Below are 21,365 nucleotides of genomic sequence, written 5' to 3'. Positions count from 1 at the left end.
ACACAACCATGTTGGCTTGGTTTCCTAGCACTTCAGCTTTTCATCAAGCTTTGATAAATGTTCTGTTTTCAACTGCCGAGATCTTCCAACTTCTTAATATCCCAACTTCCGTTCTTATTTCCGACAAGATAGGAAGCTGTAACAGCGTGCCTTTATTATTGCGAAGATACCGGCGTTTGGCCTTAACCTGTCAGTAGACCAACTATCCCGCTCTCTTCCTCCTCCTTGGTCCCGCCCCCCGGCTAACACTGGGGAAGGCAATAGAGAGCCAGGGACTACAATTCCCAAAATGCTCTGTGGTGAGGATCGGAGCAAGGGCGGCGCACGCGCGATGCCCGAACTACATTTCCCTGCCGCCTTAGCGCGCGCCGTTTTCCCCTAGTGTGTGTGTGCGCTTGTGTGAGAGTGAGTAAGTGAGCCGATGAGCGCGTGGGGGGTGACGGAGCTCTAGCGCGGTGACGAGCAAAGTGTGTGCCCGCCATAGTAATAGCAGCCGCCGGGCCGCGGTGCGTGGGGCCGGGAGGAGGCCGAGAGGACGGCAGCGGCGTCGGACAGGTATGGCGCGGGGCTCGGCAAGGAAAAGTCGAGGCCGGTGACAGGCACAGGCCGGGATGGATTCCCTCGCCTTTCCCGGCTGGTGGACGGTGCAGAGGCTGTTTCCGAGCCGAATGGCGAGGCTCCCATGTGTTTCTCGGTCCCCCTCGTCAGTCCCAGGATGAGGAGAGGGCAAGGCCCAGGAGCAGTCCGAGAGAGGACGGCAGGGGTTCCTAGTCTGCATCCCTCTCCCGCTTCACAGTTCTGTCGCTCTATATAAAGAAAGGAAAGGAGTTTGAGGGTGTGCGTGCGTGTGGTTATCTATCTATCTATCTATCTATCTATCTATCTATCTATCTATCTGTCTATCTATCTATCTATCTATCTATCTATCTATCTATCTATCTATCTATCTGCCTTGGTTGCAATTCTATGCACGTCTTCCTTCGAGGAAACCACACTGACCACAGTGAGACTTAGTTACGTGTAAATATGCATGGGATTGCGCTGCGAGTCATAGTATTCATTTCCCTCTTGTCTCCACCGAGGTCGCCCTCTATCTCTCATTCAAACCCCCCCTCAAAAAAAAGTACCAGAGTCAGAGAAGAGGGGTGGGGGGTCAAAGGCCACCATGCTTTGGAAAGCAGATAATGGTTTACCCCAATTTCCCCTTCCTTATTACTTGCTTGCCCGGCTTCTGGTGCTTTCTGATCCCAGCGCGAGCTTACCTTCCTGTCTTGTTCCTGCCCCCACTTCTTTTTTCTTTTCTTTGGCCCCCAGCTGTCATCCCTCAGCGTGGGGGAGCGTCGTGGTGGCTTTTATATAAACTCCTGCGGGAGGGTCGGAAGCTCATTTTCTTGAATGTTAACCATCATCTTTCTCTTTGCGTCATTAGTTGTAGGGCTTAATTTGAGTTAGGAGGTAGCTCCAGAAACTGTTTTTGATACCAGAATTCAGCCCTGAAGGATAAAATCAACAGGTAGTGTCTCTGTGCATGTACAGATTACCTTTCCCTTACCAATGAGTAGCTACCACCAGCCCTCTACCTACACATTTGGGTGTGTGAGAGAAATTAATGATTGACTGGAGTTGTAGCATCTCTAATTTTAAAAATTAAAACCAGATAAGGAACAATGCCAGGAAAGGACCACCTGTCCCCGATTTTCCTTTTTTCATAGCATTTTGGCAGATGTTGCATGAAAGATACTTCTCTCTAGGAGCATACTACTTATTGTTACATCTGTCGCTATAATAGGCAGGTTGTGCAGTGGTGGTGGGGGCTTGTATACAACAGGAACCTCTGAAGGAGTGCACAGATACATTGGAGCCCCTACCTTTGGTTTTTTTTGGGGGGGTATAGAAGCCAACCCATCCAGTGTTGGGCATTGTGGGCAGGTTTTGCACCCACTGTAGTGTTGTCCTCATAAGACAGTGGTTCCCAAACTTTTTTCCAGTTGACCCTTTGAAAATTGCTGAAGGCCTTGGTGGATCATGTAATGATTTTTCTGCCTGGTGCAGTAATTGTAATGCACTGTGCTAGATACTGTTTTATTTTTAATTGTATTTTTATTGCTTCTTTCAATTCAAACTGTAATACAATAAAATACAATATAAGAAGTAAAAGAAGCAATAAAAATACAATTAAAATCAATATGAATATTTAATACAACGGATAGGCCATCTCCTGTCTTCCACCACAAATCACATACATGCCACAGACTAATTGAATGAAGCTCGCAGACCACTGATGGTCCATAGACCACACTTTGGAAACCCTTGTCATCAGGTACTTGCGTAGGGGTAAATTACAGTCATTCATTCATACAGGAGAAGGTAAAGAGGTGTGCTGGGGGGGCATTTGTGGAAAGGAAAGTGTGTAAATCTGACATCTGTTTCCTGCCTTGAGGCAGTGGTTCCCAACAGTTTGCTTCTGTTGTCCCATACCTTGCTTTAAGACACTGAGTGAGACTTCCCTTGTGGCTCCCAGTGGAATCATCCACTTCTGGAGCATTCAGTGATGATTGCTGGCATTTAGATAAGTGGTGGTTCCATTGAAAACCACACAAGGAAACCCAGAGAATGCCCTCAAGCAAGGTGCAGGGTGATGAGGACCAGTACATTAAGGAAAAAAGCACCTCTACCAAATTGTTGGGGGGCTTGGGACACTGTTTCATATCATTTGCCAAGTTGGATCTGGTCCATGGGCTTGGTGTACAACCACTGCTGTAGAATGTTTACATATTTTATTTAAAAGAGTATTTCTAAACTGCCAACCCATTCAAAAAATATCATGGTGGTATACAGTAAAATTGTTAAAACATCATGGTTGGTATTCAACATAGTGCTATGGCGAATGTTCCACCAGCGCAAGGATTTCTCCTTGTGCAGCAGAACTTTCTCCTGCTCTCCTCCCCCTGTACACCCCCTAAATCTGTTCTGGGTTTCCCCCAAGCTTCCTGATCAGATCTGGGGAGGACGTGGTGTGGGAGGAGGGGAGGAGAGGGGAGTCCTGTTGCATAAGTGGTAATGCTCGTGAGCATACAACTATTTAGTTGAATACCACCCTGTAAAATGATAAAATTTGGCTCTGGGATCCTTTCTTGGACAATAACATCAGATTCATCTGTTCCTATAAGAACTTAATTTTTGCAGGTACATTTTTTATTATTATTATTAATTTATATACCGCATTTTCCACAAATTCACATGTGCTCAAAGCGGTTTTTATCTATTTATTTATTAAATTTATTAGTCGCCCATCTGGCTGGTTCTCCAGCCACTCTGGGCGATGCACAACATAAAACATACAATTCACATTAAAACCTTAAAATTCCAACAGTAACACTAAAACCTAACCCACCCCAAAGGCCTGCCTGAAGAGCCAGGTTTTCAAGGTCCGGCAGAAGCTCATTATGGAGGGGGCATGGCGGATGTCATTTGAGAGGGAATTCCATAGAGTGGGTGCCATGATTGAAAAAGCCCTCTCCCTAGTTCTCACCAGTCTAGCTGATTTAACTGGTGGGACGGAGAGGAGGTCTTTTGAGGCTGATCTTGTTGGGCGGCAACATTGATGATGCTGGAGGCACTCCTTCAGATAGACTGGGCCGAAACCATGTAGGGTTTTAAAGGTCAAAACCAACACCTTGAACTGGGCCCGGAAAGCAACTGGTAACCAGTACAACTCCTTCAGCACTGGAGTAATGTGGTCTCGGCGGCGGCTACCCTTAATCAGGTGAGCCGCCGTATTCTGTACCAGTTGCAGCTTCCGGACCGTTTTCAAGGGTAACCCCATGTAGAGCGCATTACAGTAGTCTAGGTGAGAAGAGACTAGGGCATGTACCGCCATGTATCACACAAACAGTCCAAATGCTGTAGCACAACAACACATAATAAAAAGTATAATCTCTACAACTTTAAGAAATATATATATATATATATATGCATCAAAGTATAAATGAGCATAAAGCTCAACCACAAAGCCAAAGCAAAAATATTTAAAAACTAACCCCCAAGCTAATACAAAAATCTCTTCCATGCCCCCGACCCCCATAGCTCAACCCAAAGGGCCAGAAAGTCTTCTGAAATAAGCTGCATTTGAAGGCTTCCAGGGCTGGAGAGTGGGGCAAGGCGGGTGGATATAGCCTTTCCCTGATGACAAACAGAGTCTCTCTCCCCTCACAGTCCTTGTCCTGAAGGCAGCTCCCTTTTGAAGGCTTCCAGGGCTGGAGGGTGGGGCAAGGCAGGTGGAAATGGCCCTTCTTCCCATGTCTTCCTGGAGCTTCCTTGACTGACATTTCTTTTTGAGAAGGGAGATTCAACATTGTTGCTTAAAATAATAAAATTTCTGCAGCATGGGAATGTTTGCAATTTCACCTTGTTAGGTCACATAAATGGAAGCCTCTACAGTTCATTGTAGTGTTTTTGTGCCATGGAAGTATGGTTAGTAGTGTACACCTTTAAGTATTAAGTGCACTGCTAGTCAACTTTCTTCTGTAACAGTGCACATCAGCTTGTGGTATGTACTTCACTTGATACTGGAAAACTTGATAGACTAGGGACTTTACAGATTAACAAAAGACATCTGTTACATGTATAATACTTAGGGCAAAACATTGTCTTTGCATGGGATAAACACTTTGATCTCAGAGTGAATGTATATGTTTGTGTTGTTTGTTGTGTGTGCTGTCTTTGAGCCCTCATTCTCTTGCGAAGTTAAATTTTTACAGCAGTTTTTGAAGCTATGCAATGCTTTTTCAGTTACACATACTGTAATTGCAAACAATGTAGCGAGTTAAATAATTTGGTTAAGCTTTTGGACTGATACTGTTGTCATTGGACTTGCTCTCCAGCTGAAAGGTTATTTGTCACAAATTTTAAACGAGGCATACCCCTTTCTGTTCTTAGAAAGCAATTTGCTTATAGCCCATGGGGGTGGTGTGGTAGAATGAATTGTCACTCTGATGAATTGCAGAGCTCAGAAGCAAATACTTGTTATAGTTTACATCAGCATTCTCCAACCTGATGTCCTCCAGATGTTTTGGACTACATCTTCCATCAGCCCAACCAGAGTGGCCAATAGTAGAGATGATGGGAGTTGTAGTCCAAACCATTTACAGGTTGGAAAAAGCTAGTTTACATCAGTTGTGATACTGCTTTCTTCTCCTATGTATGCTTTTCTCCCCTTTTCCCTCCTCTCCGCCCCTGCCTCCACTGTAGTTTAAAACAACTTGTCGTTGGCACATAAGAACAACAACAACTTATGGCGATCCTATGAAGCAGCAACCTCCAGTAGCATCTGTTATAAACCACCCTGTTTAGATCTTGTAAGTTCAGGTCTGTGGCTTCCTTTATGGAATCAATCCATCTCTTTTCTGGTCTTCCTCTTTTTCTACTCCCTTCTGTTTTCCACAGCATTAATTGTCTTTTCTAGTGAATCATGTCTTCTCACGATGTGTCCAAAGTATGATAACCTCAGTTTCATCATTTTAGCTTCTAATTAGTTCTGGTTTAATTTGTTCTAACACCCAATTATTTGTCTTTTTCACAGGCCATAGTATCTGCAAAGCTCTCCTCCAACACCATATTTCAAAAGAGTTGATTTTTCTCTTATCCACTTTTTTCATTGTCCAACTTTCACATCCATACATAGAGATCAGGAATACCATGGTCTGAATGATCCTGACTTTAGTGTTCAGTGATAACATATTTGCATTTGAGTTCTCTCATAGCTGCCCTCCCCAGTCTTAGCCTTCTTCTGATTTCTTGACTGTTGTCTCCATTTTGGTTAATGATTATGCCAAGGTATTGATAATTCTTGACAAGTTCAATGTCCTCATTGTCAACTTTAAAGTTACATAAATCTTCTGTAGTCATTGCTTTAGTCTTCTTGACGTTCAGCTGTAGTCCTACTTTTGTGCTTTCCTTTTAACTTTCAACAGTGTTCGTTTCAAATCTTTACTGGTTTCTGCTAGTAGTATGGTATTGTCTGCCTATCTTAAATTATTGATATTTCTCCCTCCAATTTTCACACCTCCTTCATTTTGGTCCAGTCCCACTTTCCATATGATATATTCTGCATATAGATTAAACCAATAGGGTGATAAAATACACCACTGTCTCCCACCCTTCCGATGGGGAACCAAGTAGCCTCTTGTCCAGAGTATAGGTTGCACATCAGGACAATTAGATGCTGTGGCACCCCTATTTCTTTTAAAGCATTCCATAGTTTTCCATGATCTACACAGTCAAAGGCTTTGCTGTAATCTAGAAAGCACAGGGTGATTTTCTTCTGAAATTCCTTGGTCTGTTTTATTATCCAACGTATGCTTGCAATATGATCTCTGGTGCCTCTTCCCTTTCTAAATCCAGCTTGGACATCTGGCATTTCTCGCTCCATATATGGTAAGAGCCTGTGTTGTAGAATCTTGAGCATTACTTTGCTTGCATGAGATATTAAAACAATAGTTCAATAATAGTCTGTGGGCCATTGTTTAGTTTTCTATATTTGTTGACAAATTTTTGTCAAAATTTGGACAGATACAGTCTCAGTAGTTTGTAGCAACTCTATTGGTATGCCATCTATTCCTGGTGATTTGTTTCTTCCAAGTATTTTAAGAGCAGTTTCCACCTCTCATTCTAAAATTTCTGGTTCTTCATCATTCAATTTCCCCATGAATGACTCTGTCATCCTTGCATTTCTTTTATTGAGTTCTTCAGTGTATTGCTTCCATCTTCCTTTTATTTCATCTGGGTCAGTCAGTGTGTTTCCCCTGTTGATTATTTAACATCCCTACTCGTGGTTTAAATTTCCCTTTCATTTCTCTAATCAACAACTAGGAAGAATTAATTTCTTTTTTCTGTTTTGATCTGAACAAGTTTTGTGTGTGCTAAAGTTCTGAGAAGGAATTATTCTTGAACTTTTAGGCCTTCCTTGTGCTTTGGGCCATTCAGTGTTCAAAATACAAAGCTACATGTTAAGAGGGGTTTATTTATTTATTTATTATTTGATTTATATCCCACCCTTTCTCCCAGCAGGAGCCCAGTTTCTGCACCATTGGTTTCTGCACCACTGTGGACTCAAGGCTCACTGAGAGCATAAGGCACAGCCAACCCCCCCCCCCCGAATTTTCCCACTTTAAATAAGAACAGCATTGTGGAAATTTTATTGTTTATCAGTATTCCTTACTTTGCCTTGTACTTACCATCTGCACATGATAGCTGATAGTGAGCCAGATAAAGTTGGTGTGTGCTGGAGAGCAATGAGGAATTATACTGAATATCTTTAAGTACACCAATGCATGAATGCATACTGGATATCAGAAGGCCGCTAACAGGAGGTTTGAAAATAGGGAGCAGACATAAGAGTAGGACCTAGAATTATTTACTCCACTAGACAGTGAAGTTTCACTCTCTTTGTTTTCAAGTTATTTTCTGTCTGGGCCCTGGATAGATTTGGGAAGGTGGCCAGTTGACTTTGTAGTCTGCCAAATGAATGCATGTTGTATGTGATTACAGCTGAAAACTGTTGGATACTTCAGCAGGCTAGGAAAATATTACTGAATCTGGCCTGATTTTAGGCAGTTGTGGACTTCATATTGTGAAGTCCAACATTGGCATGTTGCATCCAACATTGTATGAGTGGACTTCTGCTCATGCAAGGAGACTTCACCTTCCTCTTGTCACTCCACATGTCCTCTAGCCCTCTGGATCAGATTTTGAGGGAATGCAGAGGGCTGCAGGGGGGAAGAGAGGAAGATGAAGTCCTGCTCTCACACAGACAACATTGGACAGAACCCTGAATCTATTAAAATACTGATCCACCTTTCCATAGAATGCTTAATGCAGCTTACATAATTTAAAACCATGTATATAATCGATAAAAACCAAAAGAAAAACATTTATATTTTTTTAAAAATCATCACAGCTGGAGATGTGAAGGCCTGGAAAAAAACCCCAGAAACATTTTTTGGGGGGGGAAAGTTCCCCCCCCGAAGTAGTTTTCCCTTCTGAAAAAGTGGGAAAACTGAAAAAACCCTTTTTTCCATGAAATTTTCATGGCTCTCCTGAAAAGCTACATTTGGGCAGGATGCCGAAAGACCAGCAGTGTGGACTACTTTGAGAAGGGTGTTCCAAAACAGTTCAGCAGTCAAAAGGCCCTTTTAGGCATCCCTGTCCACTGAATGTCAGGTGTGTGTATGGTGAGGAGTCAGCAGGGTCTAGGTTGTTGAAGAAAGGGTCTGGGCAGATTCATTTGGAAGAAGGTAATCCTTAAGATATCCTGGTCCAAGACTTTTTAAGGCTCCAGGGGTGGGCAGTCTGTGGAGCATAGCCTAATTTCATGTCGCCCTTGGCCTAATTTCATGCAGGTGGTGATGGTGGGGATATGGAAGCAATGGAAGGAGTGGGAGAAGCCCTCTGCAAACTGTCAGTTCAGGCCTCTAGCAAGAGTGATGTGTTCCTCCTCTGGCAACCCACAATGCGGGATTCAGAGTAGGAATGGCAGAGGGTTGGACTCTATGGCCTTATAGGCCCCTTCCAACTCTACTTTTCTATGAAAAAGAGAGAGAGTCCTGCCCACTTTAGCTTTTGCTATTGCCACTCTTGGATCTGATCCCATTCACTGCTGGGATGTAACCCTTGGTGGATTACTCCTGAGGGAATGGAGCCCTAGAAAGGAAAAGGGTTGGAATCAATGACGTTGAAATAACACTACTCTGAGAACCTTGTGGAAGGATGGGATAAAAATTATCCAAAGCAAGGGTAGCTACATCTGGCCCTCCAGATGTTGCTGGACTGTGACTTCCATTGTCTTTGATGATTGGCTATGCTGGCTGAGGTTGATGGGAGTTGGAGTCCAACAAAATCTGGAGGGACATAAGCTAGTAGTCACCCATGCCCTAAATATCTTATATATAATATATATAGATACATAAATTTATTTTGCCATGAGGTGATATGTTCAGAGCGCTCAGACAGCAGTACTTGCTGTGGTCTGAACTAGTTGAAAATTTTGAACACTTGCATTTAAATAATATAACCTGAATGTAATGAGAGCATGAGTGAATAGCCAGGTCTGATTTTTCCAGGAAGGGACATAGCTAGCATGCCAGCAGAAGCTGCTGAGAAGCAGTCCTTATTACTGCCATCACCCGGGCATCTAGGAACAGTGCTTGATCTAGAAGCATATTCAAGCTGTGAACTTGATTCTGAAAGGGGAAGTACAATATCATCCAAAATAAGCTGAACATTCAGTCCTGGTTTAGGGAAACCTCCAACCAACAGTATTTTGCCTTGTCTGCATTATTATGGCACTGTTAGTAAGGTCAGGAGTTATCTGTAATAAAGCCCTTTTATAGTTGGGTTTAGGTAGGTTTTGCTGTGCTGCTCTATTCAGAAGTTCAGTGTGTAAATGATGGGCCGTGTAAGACTACAAGAATTGCCCTTCCCAAGGGAGGTGGCCTGCAGTTATTATTATTATTTGATTTATATTCCGTCCTTCCTCCCAGCAGGAGCCCAGGGTGGTACCAGTTGTACCAGATCTAATCCATCTGAAAGAGTGCAACCATGAAGAAATACAAACCTAATATGACAGTTTATTTAATTTTTAATATTTAGTTAAAATGTTGAGTATTTTATGGTACTATTTTTATAATAGTACCAACTAATTTTAGTTCATGACTATTGAGAGCAGCCTTGTCCAGTGTCGAATCCTAATATGTTGTTGGACTGCAGTCTCCATTTTCTGCACCTATCTTGGCCAATCGTCAGGGCTTATGGCACTTGTATTCCAGCAACATATGGGGACCAAGGTTGGAGAAGACTGACATGTTTTCTTGTAATAAATTATTGTTCTGTTTTGTTCTGTTCTAGGGGTCCACAATTTCACTTGCCATGCTCACAATGGCAAGTGCCTTGCCAGACTCTATGATGAGCTCCAGTTTTCTTCCCTACTTTGGAGTTGGGGAGGATGCTGGAACCATTCCCTCAGTTGTGTGGTTCTGTGAAATCCCAGTATAACTAGGGACAATTCTGGCTCCCTCCCCAGTTCCAAGACTGGAGGAAGGTTGGAGGTTGTTTTGGTGCTCCAAGTGCCATGCACATAGGAGGGTATCTGATACAGCAGGGCTGGAGAACTTCCAGCCTATCGGCCAATGTTGACCTGCCAGGGAGTCCAGTTTGGCCCGTGAGGCCATTTCCCCCAAACCACACACCCTGACATCATTGGTGATGTCAGCTAATGGGCAGGAGGACAGAGTTTAATCCAGCATTGGCTGTGTACCCTGTTCCCAATAGGTAACAGGATTGTGCAGTCAGGGCCTCAGAGTTTAATTCCCTCTTATCAAATTATGGGCAGAGATTAAAGCCCTTTGCAAAAATGCCCATTGAAGTAGCTCTGCGCTTCTCCTTTGAGTGTGAGTGGATGAGCAAATGGGTGTGAGAATAAATATACAGAGTTTGACCATTGGTCCACCTAGCTCAGTATTGTCTATATTGACTGACAGAGGCTCTCTAGGGTTGCAGACAGGACATTTCCAGCCCTACCTAGAGATGCTGTGGATTGAATTAGGGATCTTCTGCATGCCAGGCAGATGTTCTGTTACTTTGTTATGGCCGTTCCCCATAGAAGCATGGTGGCAAATTGACAAGCTCCAACCTTCCTCTCTAGAGTTGGGGAGGGAAGCGGGGAGGTTTTTGCCCTTGCTCTTCCAAGTGCCTTGTAAGGTAGTGACAAAAGAACAAGCTGCAGCCTTCTTCGCTAGCTTGAAGCTGGAGAGGGGAATGGAGATCATCCTCACAATTAAGCTGGTCTTCTGAAGTTCTCTGTATGGAAAATTCTCACATTTCTTCTCCAGCTCCAAGCTGGGACTTTTTTGTTTTGTTTTTTGCAGGAAGGATTCCTTCCTGCCACTTGCTTTCAACGTTTGGAGTTGGAGAGGGAATTGTCTCTGACGTAGTGATACATTTTAGAAGTAGGAACAAGATTCTGAGAGACAGGACAAGAGATAGGCCTTTGGGGGAGATGTAGACGTGGTCACTACAAATATTTGACAGGACGCCAAAGCCAGCCAAAAGTTGTACATCTCTGTCCTGCTTTGGAAAGCTCAGAGCTGTCATTATATAATGTTCATCAAGATATTTATCAGTTCGACTCAGGCTTAATTTCAATTGTGCTTTAGCACTGAATTCTCCCAGGACGTTCACATTGCCCTTAAAAACATTGCAACTGCCCTTTCTTGACCAGTATTTGATCCTTCAGTGAAACAAATGAGGGATAATTGAATTATTTTCCAAGTTCAGTTCCCCTCCTTAACTCAAAGGTCCTTTTGCTCTATTTGTCCATTATATGATATGTCATCAATCTGCCTATATTTGTATTGTTTTGTGCCTTGAAAGCCCCTGAGTTGGAGGAGGTGGGGAAATTGTGAAAATTCCCTCACCTGCCCAGTTTAATCTAACCATTTTTAGTAGGAAATTGACTCTATTAATTTCAGCGTGACTTGCTAACGGTTATTAATGTTTAGGACTGCAGCACTCATGTAGAAAAAATGCTTTTGAAAACTCAGATTATTTACTTTTCTCTTGAGAAGTAATGCCTTTGAGTTGAACTACTTTCTAGTTGGTATCAATTTCTTCTCTTAACCTTTAGGGTGAGTCATGACTTCATGTTCTGAACTTGTGGATTCCAAGGCTGAGCTTACTGCTTTGCTGGAGCAGTGGGAAAAAGAACATGGCAGTGGACAAGATATGGTTCCTATTCTTACTCGGTAAGTACAGAAATGTAATTATTCAAGTTATATTATACTGTATCCTAACTGCAACCTACCTGCTCAGTGAAGCTTTGGGAAACAAGGAGAGGCAGAGTATCATAAAAAGCATGGAAAAACAAGATCTACTTCACAGTTCTTGGCTGCAAGTACATCGTAATCAACAATAATAGTTGGAAGATACTTCCATGCATAGAAGCCCAGCAAATATCAAAGTTGAGCAGCCCTTAATGCAAATGCTTTCCTACTGTTTTCTTTATCTCTGTGTTGGTGACTGCCTCGTTAGGGCAGATTTCACCCATATATAGCAAGGTGCTATTGTTTTGTGCAGCATAGATCTTGTTTCAGCAGGATGTAGCACTTCAGAGTCCCATATCTTTCTTTGCTGAGTTATCATTGTGTGTTGGTCATCTGCAATACTATTGGAACATGGTTGATTTTGAAGTTATTTAGCAACTTAAATGCTAAGGAGCAGCTCTTGGGGGGGGGAGTTCAAGTGGCTTATGTTTTTTCACTCCCTTTCTAGGATGTCAGAATTGATTGAGAAGGAGACAGAAGAGTACCGCAAGCGAGATCCAGATCCATTTGATGATCGGCACCCTGGTAAGATGTGTTGAGTGCATATGTGAATGCAAGTATGACTTCATTCTTGTTCATATTTTTAAAAAAGGGAGAGAGACCAACATCATACAGATGGAGCTCCACAAAGTTTATTTGCTAGGACTGCATTTGAGGCTTCCATCTAACTCCTGACACATTTCAGCTGCTTTCTTTTAGAATTTTCCCTTCCATCTACTTTAAAAATAATGTGCGTAAGAAAAAAAGGTAGGCAGACTCTACACCTATAACACTTTCTCCTTTTTTGGTGTTGCCGCTTGCTGAGGTTCTGAACAGTGGCGTCACTAGGGTTGGTGTCACCCGGTGCGGTAACTCATGGTGTCACCCCCATGGACCTCCTCCTGTACCAGACCATACAGAATCCTTAGTAGTGTTTTTTGTACTAATGTTACTCGTAAATCGTAATTCCCGTATATCACTGAATGTAATGGCAATAGTAGTGACATAAACAACTAGCAAAATTAAAATTACACCTTTAAATTACAATATCATACGCACAGCTCAAATTCTTGCTCTTATTACTAATGGGAGTTAATTATGTTGCATATGCCCATAGTAAATTTTCAGATACTTTCAGACCCTCAGCAATTTTCAAGTGGTCTACATAGAAGAAAGGTTTGGGAACCCCTCATCTAAGACATCTCCTTATGTCCCTATCCTGCTCCCACCCCTCATTTAGGTGCCTGGGATGCATGCGTGTGGACACACCTCCTTACAATTATGGAAAGTAATTCTTAATAATAAGTCTCCAGACACAAAGTTACATAGGTATTTATCAGTTGTTTAGTAGAAAATTCAGAGCTGCAGGGTCCCTTCATGATAGTTACAGCCACGTACACCCTTTTTTGCTCCTGGATTAAGAATGAGATCTTTGTTAATGCATTCTCTCACAACAACAAACATCTCTAGGAGCCAATCAGCATGAAAGTGGAGAGCGTTAGCAACTGAGAAGAGTCTTCTCAGTGGCTGACTCACCTCCTTTCACTCTGATTGTCTCCAATCAGCAGGAAAGGCAAGGAAGCCTATTAGAAGACTCTTCTCAGTGACTAACACACTCCCTTTTCATGCTGACTGTAGGATGCTTGGAGACATAGGGACCCTGCTCCCAAAAAAGCAGAGGGACTAAGATCCCCTGGGCGACTACCCTCCTGGTGCTTATGGACATGACGTAATATATTTCGTGACGTGCAAGTTCGATATTATTTATTAAGTGTGCTTAGGATTACACTGATGGCATTCCCAAATATGTACTTTCACACAGACTTTGGTTTTCCATAACACAATGTTTGTCCAAGCCTCCACACTTTGGGGGGGCACTACTTGCACACCCCTTCCATAAGCACATCAAAGTTGGATACACACCTGAACCAAGACCCAGACAAAAGGGCACTCAAAACAAAAAGGTAATTACAGTGGCTGAGTAGATCTTGTACAGTGGTTATACTGACTGGGCAGCCGCTGTCCTTCATATTTTACAAAATACTTTTTCCTATACAAAGATTAAATTTCTGTGTATGAAAAAGTAATATATGAAGTGGTCTCGATAGTGAGAAAAGTAAACAAGTGAATGGTGATCCAAATGTTTTTCATTCTCACGTTATGAAGCTAGCTGCCAGATGATGTATCACCTTCGCTACGCATGCAGCGTAGACTGAAAAAACAGCAACCAAGCCACCATTCAATATGTGCACATGTTCTTTCCAACATGAATCTACAGGTCTCAAAAAGTAATGTGTGACAAAGTCCTCAAACACCTTATAACATGCCTCAAACATGGTCTCTTGTTCTACCAGCATGCCTTCACACCATCACTTTGCCAAAACATAAGGATAGGTAAATTGCTTTTAGGGAGGTTCACAATTATGATTTCCTATTTATTTAATCTAAAAATATTTAAAATACATAAAAACAGCCAGGGGAAGATATTGGAGAAATATAAAATAAATACAAATTAAAAAGGGGGGGAGGTGAAGAGACCTTAAATGTGCTACTCACCATCTCTCAGCCTATCCTCCTCTCAGGATGAAAACAACGGAGAACGATGACCACCCCCAGGAAGAAGGGCACACTTAAAATGTAGAGGAAAAAAATCATCTACAACCATAGTGTGAAATCAAATACTTATTGGGACACAATATGAAGAAATATTTATATAAACATGACTCTCAAATATGTTTATGAATTACACAATCTTTAAATATATTTATAGTGCAATCCGATATTTGTTTACTCAGAAGCAAGTTCCAATGTATTCAGTGGGGCTTACTCAAACTGGGAAGTGTGAAGAGAACTGCAGCCTCAAGTGATAAGGAACTTGTTCTTTCAACTTGTTCTTTTAAGTTGAGACCTTATCCAAGTCTGAGTCTGTGTTGGAATTGCTTTTTAATGTTTTTAAAGCTTTTAAAAAATATTTTCAAAGATGTTTTAATATATTTTAAAGTCTGTTTTTATGATGTTTTAAAGTGCTTTTAGTGCTTTTGTTTGCCGCCCTGGGCTCCTACTGGGAGGAAGGGCGGGATATAAATCAAATAATAAATAAATAAACTTCATTCACCCAACCCAAAATTCAGAATCATGCCTCTTTAGGCTGTTTTCCAACTGTTTATTCTTGCTTTATGGTTCTTGGATTTTAAATGGCTTTATTTCTTGTTGTGAGCTGCCTTGGTTTCCAACCCTACCTCACAGGGTTGTTGGAAAGACTACATACACACACTGCAGATGTATAAATACATACAGCCCATATAATAGTTTATTGTCAAACCAGTTGGTCATTGCAGAAAAATCAGTATTAGTTTTAAAAAAATCAGTATTAGTTTCCTACAGAATAAAAACTGTAATACCTAAGTAAGGAGGGAGGACAGAAGGACAACACAAACACAATTCTTGTTTACATTCACTCGAAAGTCCCATTGATTTTCAGCACATTCATAACCTTGTCTACTCAAAAGTAAATCCTATTGAATTCAATGGGATTTACTCTGGAGATATGGGATTAGCAATGCTTTTACCCCCACAAAAGCAGGTATTGGGAAGGTTTTGAAAACACTGCCCAGGATCTGACTCCTACACGCAAGAGGGGAAAAAACTGAAATGTATATACTTACCCAATTTATGAGATTTTCAGATAAACGGGGTGGGGGGGGGAAACCACCATTTTCTGGCCTTGCAGTGAGGTTTACTAGACACTGCCACAGGTCAAACAAACACTTCACTGATTGGCTGCAATCCTGAACGGGCGGGGTTAAAGCTACGAAGTGCTATACAGTAGTTTAAAAAAAGATTTAACGGGGCGGCTGACGTTTTTATGTATATCTCGAGAACCGGACCACCTAGAAACTTTTTTTTTTAAAATTAAAGCTGAGAATCACCCCCCTCTGATGGTGTCACCTGGTGTGGTTCGCACCCCCCGCACCCCCGTAGTGACGCAACTGGGGGGGCAGCTGATGTTTTTATGCATATCTCGAGAACCGGACCACCTAGAAACTTAATTTTTTTAAATTAAAGCTGAGAGTCACCCCCCTCTGATGGTGTCACCTGGTGCGGTTCACACACCCCGCACCCCCCTAGTGACGCCACTGGTTCTGAATCATCTTTTGTTGCCTAGTCCGGAAGCAGTCTAGCACAGGAGTTAGGGAACGTCCCCCACCTCAGCCCCAGGCAATATGGCTGATGGTCAGGGATGATGGGAGTTGTAGTTCAACAACATCTGGATGGTTGCATGCTCCCCATTGCTGGTCTAGTGGTTTCTCGTGCCAATGATATATCCTTAAACAAGTTAGAAATAAAATGAAACTGGACCTAAATTTAGTGGGAGAGGTCTGGAATAAAGAATGTGAGAATCTGCTATCACAGGGCAAATGGAAGGTAGTTCTCTAGCTCATTAAAATCATCCTATTTATATCTTAAGTTAAGGTTGAATCAACAAAAAATCCTGATGTGCATTTACTGGATGCCATGAAGATAATTTGATAGAAACATGAGGGAATTCTGCTTTCTACTGGAACGGCATGCAGATCAAGGCATGATGTATAATATGATGTGGGTCTGCCTACCCATGTCTTGCTTTTGGATCATTGTTACCAAGTGATAACAATCAGTGTTGCAATTTTCTCTTCCTTTTTCTGTGTATGTTGTACTTTTGTTATATTCTGGTGACTTGGGGTTTATTGGGTGGTCAGCAGCTTGGATTAGGAGGCCAGCATTAGTCAACCAAAATATTAATTTTATAAAACTGGAAATTCCATTTACCTTCCATTGCGTTTTGGATGGAAGCTGTTTTTCAACATGATTCAAGGATGCATTATGCCTAAAATAAGGATCAAGAATTCACTATGCACGTAAAAATTGGAATCAGGACAGTGCTTAAACTATCCACCTAGAATTACTATGTTGAGATTTTTTATTAAGTCTGAACATTTCAGTTCATGGATATTTTAATGGAAAGAATGACAACTAGTACAATAATAATTTGTTACTGTTTCCTGTACAGTTTTCTAAATGGCCCAATCTGTCATTCCCTATGCCTCCATTTTGTCCCTTGACTGTTCATAGCTCTGGGAACTATGTGTTACACATAAGCATGGTTGCTTATGGTTTAGGTTTGTTGTTTTTACTGTAAATATTTTTTGAAATATTAAAATGTGATGAAGTGACATGGGAAACATCCTTTCATTATTAGCTAGAAAACTTTGAGAGTGTTTTGAAATATGAAAGTAGCCGTATGCTAGTTGACCACATTATGTTTTTACTTTGCTATTTATTTTTTCTTATGAGTGTGGATAACTAACTAATATTCTTGTCCATCTTTTTACAGGTCGGGCAGATCCAAAATGTATGCTTGGCCACTTGCTGAGAATACTGTTCAAGAATGATGATTTCATGAATGCAGTAGGTTTGCCCGCTACATTTATCCATAGATTTGTACCTGGCAGCTAGTAACTTTTCACAATTTCTTGTACTCTCTCATCTTTTTGCATTGAGTAGAGCTATCCAAGGTGTTTCTTTTCCTTTAAGTTCCAAGACATTTGATATCAAATCATTCTAAGTCTGACTTGTACAGGTTATGACAACAACAGCACAAGAGAGAGCCTTGTGTTCATAAACTTAATATGTATACGTGAAGTATCATCATATAAAAATGGGCTTTGCTCCTTGTCCTTCTTTTCCATGAAAGTGTAGATTTATTTTGGCTTTTGAAATTACTGCAGGCTGTGTGGCCTGAAACGATTTGTAGGCAATGGCAAATAGATTTAAGCTTTATTTTTTATTTAAGCTCTCCATTAGGAATTTTTATTTTGCTGAGGATATGCAACCTGATGCATTGGAGAGGTCAAATGATTAGGTATACTGCAGTGCTTTCAGATATATATGTGCAGCATGAGCTTGTGCAGAAGCAAGTCCAAATAATTTTAGTGGTGCTTATTCCCAAATAAGTGTGAGTATATATCTGTATAGATTTGAATCATAAGTTCTTGTGAGCAGGACTCCAGTCACAGGATACTCTGCTGGTGGAAGTGGGTGGCAGTAATATTTGCCAGTTCCCCTTTCCCTGTACAGCCCCCTGTGCTCCCTGAAAATTTGCTCCAAAGTGTTGGGGGATTCTCTAGTGCAACTTGGTTGTGCTTGGGGCTGCTGCAAGAAGGAAGAACCAGTGGGCCTCTCCCCTACCATCAATGGGAGCCTCCATTGGATTGCAGTCCCTTCTGCTCGTGGAAAGGTAACTCAGGTTCTCAGTCATGATAAATTGTGAATTCAGAATAAGAAATAAAATCTTTAATATTACTTACAATTCAAGAATTTATAATTAAGCAACTTGTCTTGTATGGACCATTTAAAAAAACAAAACGGAATGAAGTGTACTGATTAATCCTCCTCATATCTTTTCAGCTGGTGAATGCCTATGTAATGACAAGCAGAGAACCACCACTGAATACTGCTGCCTGTCGACTTCTTTTGGACATCATGCCTGGGCTTGAAACTGCTGTTGTCTTTCAGGAAAAGGTCTCAGATATTGGAGGATGCGTGTACAACCATCTTGTTGACTGTTGAAGCAATCCCCACTCTCCTTTTCCTACTTTCTGTTTTTTTGTGAAGTCTTGAATTATAAAATGTTTAAGTTTCTTGGACACTGTTTTATAATTTCTTGAAAATTACATTTTTTTGTAGCCATATTCTCTTACTAGTCTGCTCTTTCTTGGGACTGAGGTGGGCTGACAGTTATGTTCCAGAGGCACGAGAAGCCAAAAGTCTGTGATACCTTGCAGGCATTATGTGTGCCATATAAGCTCACAAAACGTACTAGCCTACAAAAGATTTTAGTAGCCTGCTTGTCAATACAAATGTAAATTGTAACCTATTTTCTACTCACTGAGTAGCTGTAAACTGTCTTCCACAGCCTTCATATTTAAAAAAATAGTTTCAAGGTTATTTTCTCTGAAGGTAGCTGCACCTTCAGCAAAGATTTGTTAGGAAAATGTGTTTCGCATGTTCTGTGGGTCTTTTATCATAAAGATTCAGCTCTGAAAATTTGCTCATAAATAACCCATTGACCTTGGTGAAACTTACAAATGCCTCCTTGGCTATTTGAGAATGTCTGTCCAGGGTGATCTGCTAACTTCCACATGCATACAATTCACAACTGCACTTCTGACTACCAATTACATGTCGAAGTATTTTTGCACTAAATTTCTGAAGTTACATGGCCAGGATCCAAAGACGTGATATGTGGTTAGAGAGGCACTTTATTTGGTGCATGTGCTGCAACAGTTATGAAGAAACAAATTGCTGTTCAGTTTAAAAAGTGACTTGTCTTTCGCCAGAAGGTCCTCCCTCAGGAAAAATATCAAAGAGAAGTCTGCCATTCTCTCTGTATATGCATATCATCACTATTTCAGAGCCTGAAAAGTGGTTCCTTTGCTTAATGGACCTTAGATCTCATAAACTGCACACTAATATAAATTCAGTGTGACGTCAGAAGCGCATCAGGATTACTGTGCAAAATAATCAGCATTAAGCCATATTAATTGCTCTTGTTGGAAGATGCTGGCTTTTACTCTGAAAAATATAAGAGGACAAAGGATCCCCAGATTCTTGATAAATTTCACTTCTCCCTTTGTATGTAAGTTGAATTGTGACTTGTATAGGCTGTGGAGAGAAGAATTTTAAAGTATCTGGTAATGCCTGTTCTTTTTCCTCACTAACCCTAGGAAGGCATAGTTGAGAATCTCTTCAAGTGGGCGCGTGAGGCTGATCAGCCTCTGAGAACATATGCAACGGGATTGTTGGGAGGGGCCATGGAGAACCAAGACATTGCTGCCAACTACAGAGATGAGAATTCTCAACTGGTAATATTTATGGGAAATACACCAAGACCCATTGTTAAAAGCAAGTACTTGCAAATTGTATTTGGAGCAAGAGACCCTAAGATTTTTATTGGACTCCTGCCTCACATATGTGATTTCAGAAGTTGCAGTGAATGTTGGAAGACTGCAGGAAGTTTGCACATTTTTACATTATAGCAAATTGTCATATCCTTTACAATGGAGGAAATAACTTCATAAGAGCACTGGTTCTAAAACGTTTCTGCTCTTGGTAGCATCTCTCATACTACCTCATCTGTAGATGGAAGTATGCTTGGTGTGGTTTGTTTATTTCAAAATACAAATTCAAAATCTAAAGTAAATGAAATCACTTATTTTTAAAATTTGGTTACATTTATATCCTGCCTGTCTACCAAATGGTGCCAAAGGCAGTTTACCAGAATAACCAAAAGACAACCAAACCCCATGTACAAAATAACAATAAAAGCATAAAAACCAGAGCAAAGGAAACACTTCAATAAAATCTGTAAAACAACAGTCAGCTAACAGATTGAAATATTCATTGGGTCATTAAAACAGGTTATTTTTGAAGGTCATGGACATATTTGCCTATAAGCAGAAGGTCACTAAAGAGGGGGTTTTCTATATAAGCTTCTCTTCCCCAAGTCCAGTTTCCCCTGCTCCCTTGCAGGTGGGGGGGTAACAATAGACTCTTTGGTTTGCATAGCAATTGTTTTAAATATTTAAACTTTTAAACAAGTATCCTCCTACTTTTTGTGGGAGAAGGGCACTTGGGCTGCTTCTGAATTGGAAGCCATGATAAAAATGCCCCAGGTGCCTCCTTTTGTAGCCTCCTGTGGGCAGCTTGCGTTGATTTATGTGAATGTGATGCATACCTTTTCTTGCCACAGGTGGCATTTGTGCTCCAGCGCCTCCGAGAGCTGCAAGTCAATGAAATGAACACAAAACACGAAAACAAGCGGCCCAGTCCTCGAAAAGTGCCCTCAGACCCTCTGCTGCCTCTCGATGAAGAGGCTGTGGACATGGATTATGGGGAGATGGCTGTGGATGGTGAACAAGAGGAAGTTACAGGGGATATGGAAATTTCATTTAATCTTGACTCTAATCACAAGACTAGTAGTCGGGTAAATTCTGCCACAAAAAAATCAGGGAAGCAACATGAAAGAGAGAATTTCCGGAAAGCAAAACAAAAACTTGGTTTCTCTTCAGAGCCAGAAAGGATGTTTGTTGAACTGTCTAATAGCAGCTGGTCAGAGATGTCTCCTTGGGTGATTGGCACAAACTATAACTTGTACCCTTTGACCCCTGCTATAGAGCAAAGACTAATTCTGCAGTACTTGACTCCCTTAGGGGAGTATCAAGAGGTAGGTATATAAAAGGGGAGGAAAAGAGTGATATCTGGGCTCCTTTCATGAACCAATTAAATTGTGTTATGTGGGGAACATAATAATTGCTTGAGGATGTGTCCAGAGCATTGAAGAAAGAGCATGTAAATGAGAAGATTTGAGATGAAATTGTTTTCTCAATTTATTGTCCTTTGTGACTTGATTGAGTTGAAACAAGGAGATGTTCCTTTATAACGGTGGTGGGAAATGTCAGGCCTGTGGGC

The 21,365-nt window shown here is 41.4% G+C and overlaps 1 protein-coding gene across 2 annotated transcripts in view; it reads left to right on the top strand.

Moving 5' to 3' along the window:
• Positions 1-300: 300 nt before the first annotated feature.
• DCAF1 (DDB1 and CUL4 associated factor 1) overlaps positions 301-21,365 on the top strand; it is a 58,620-nt gene continuing 37,555 nt past the window's right edge. Inside the window, exons 1-7 of one of the 2 annotated variants that reach the window (XM_061617892.1) lie at positions 301-555; positions 11,681-11,798; positions 12,325-12,401; positions 17,230-17,303; positions 18,303-18,416; positions 19,622-19,759; positions 20,647-21,120. In XM_061617892.1, coding sequence (XP_061473876.1) covers positions 11,689-11,798; positions 12,325-12,401; positions 17,230-17,303; positions 18,303-18,416; positions 19,622-19,759; positions 20,647-21,120 — 987 coding nt within the window. In that variant the 5' untranslated portion in view covers positions 301-555; positions 11,681-11,688. The remainder of the gene's footprint in view (positions 556-11,680; positions 11,799-12,324; positions 12,402-17,229; positions 17,304-18,302; positions 18,417-19,621; positions 19,760-20,646; positions 21,121-21,365) is intronic. The other variant, XM_061617891.1, reaches the window with a different exon arrangement.

This window comes from Rhineura floridana, chromosome 3 (genome assembly GCF_030035675.1).
Source record: "Rhineura floridana isolate rRhiFlo1 chromosome 3, rRhiFlo1.hap2, whole genome shotgun sequence".
Classification (NCBI taxonomy): Eukaryota; Metazoa; Chordata; class Lepidosauria; order Squamata; family Rhineuridae; genus Rhineura; species Rhineura floridana.
This window is presented reverse-complemented; position numbering and strand designations above follow the sequence as displayed.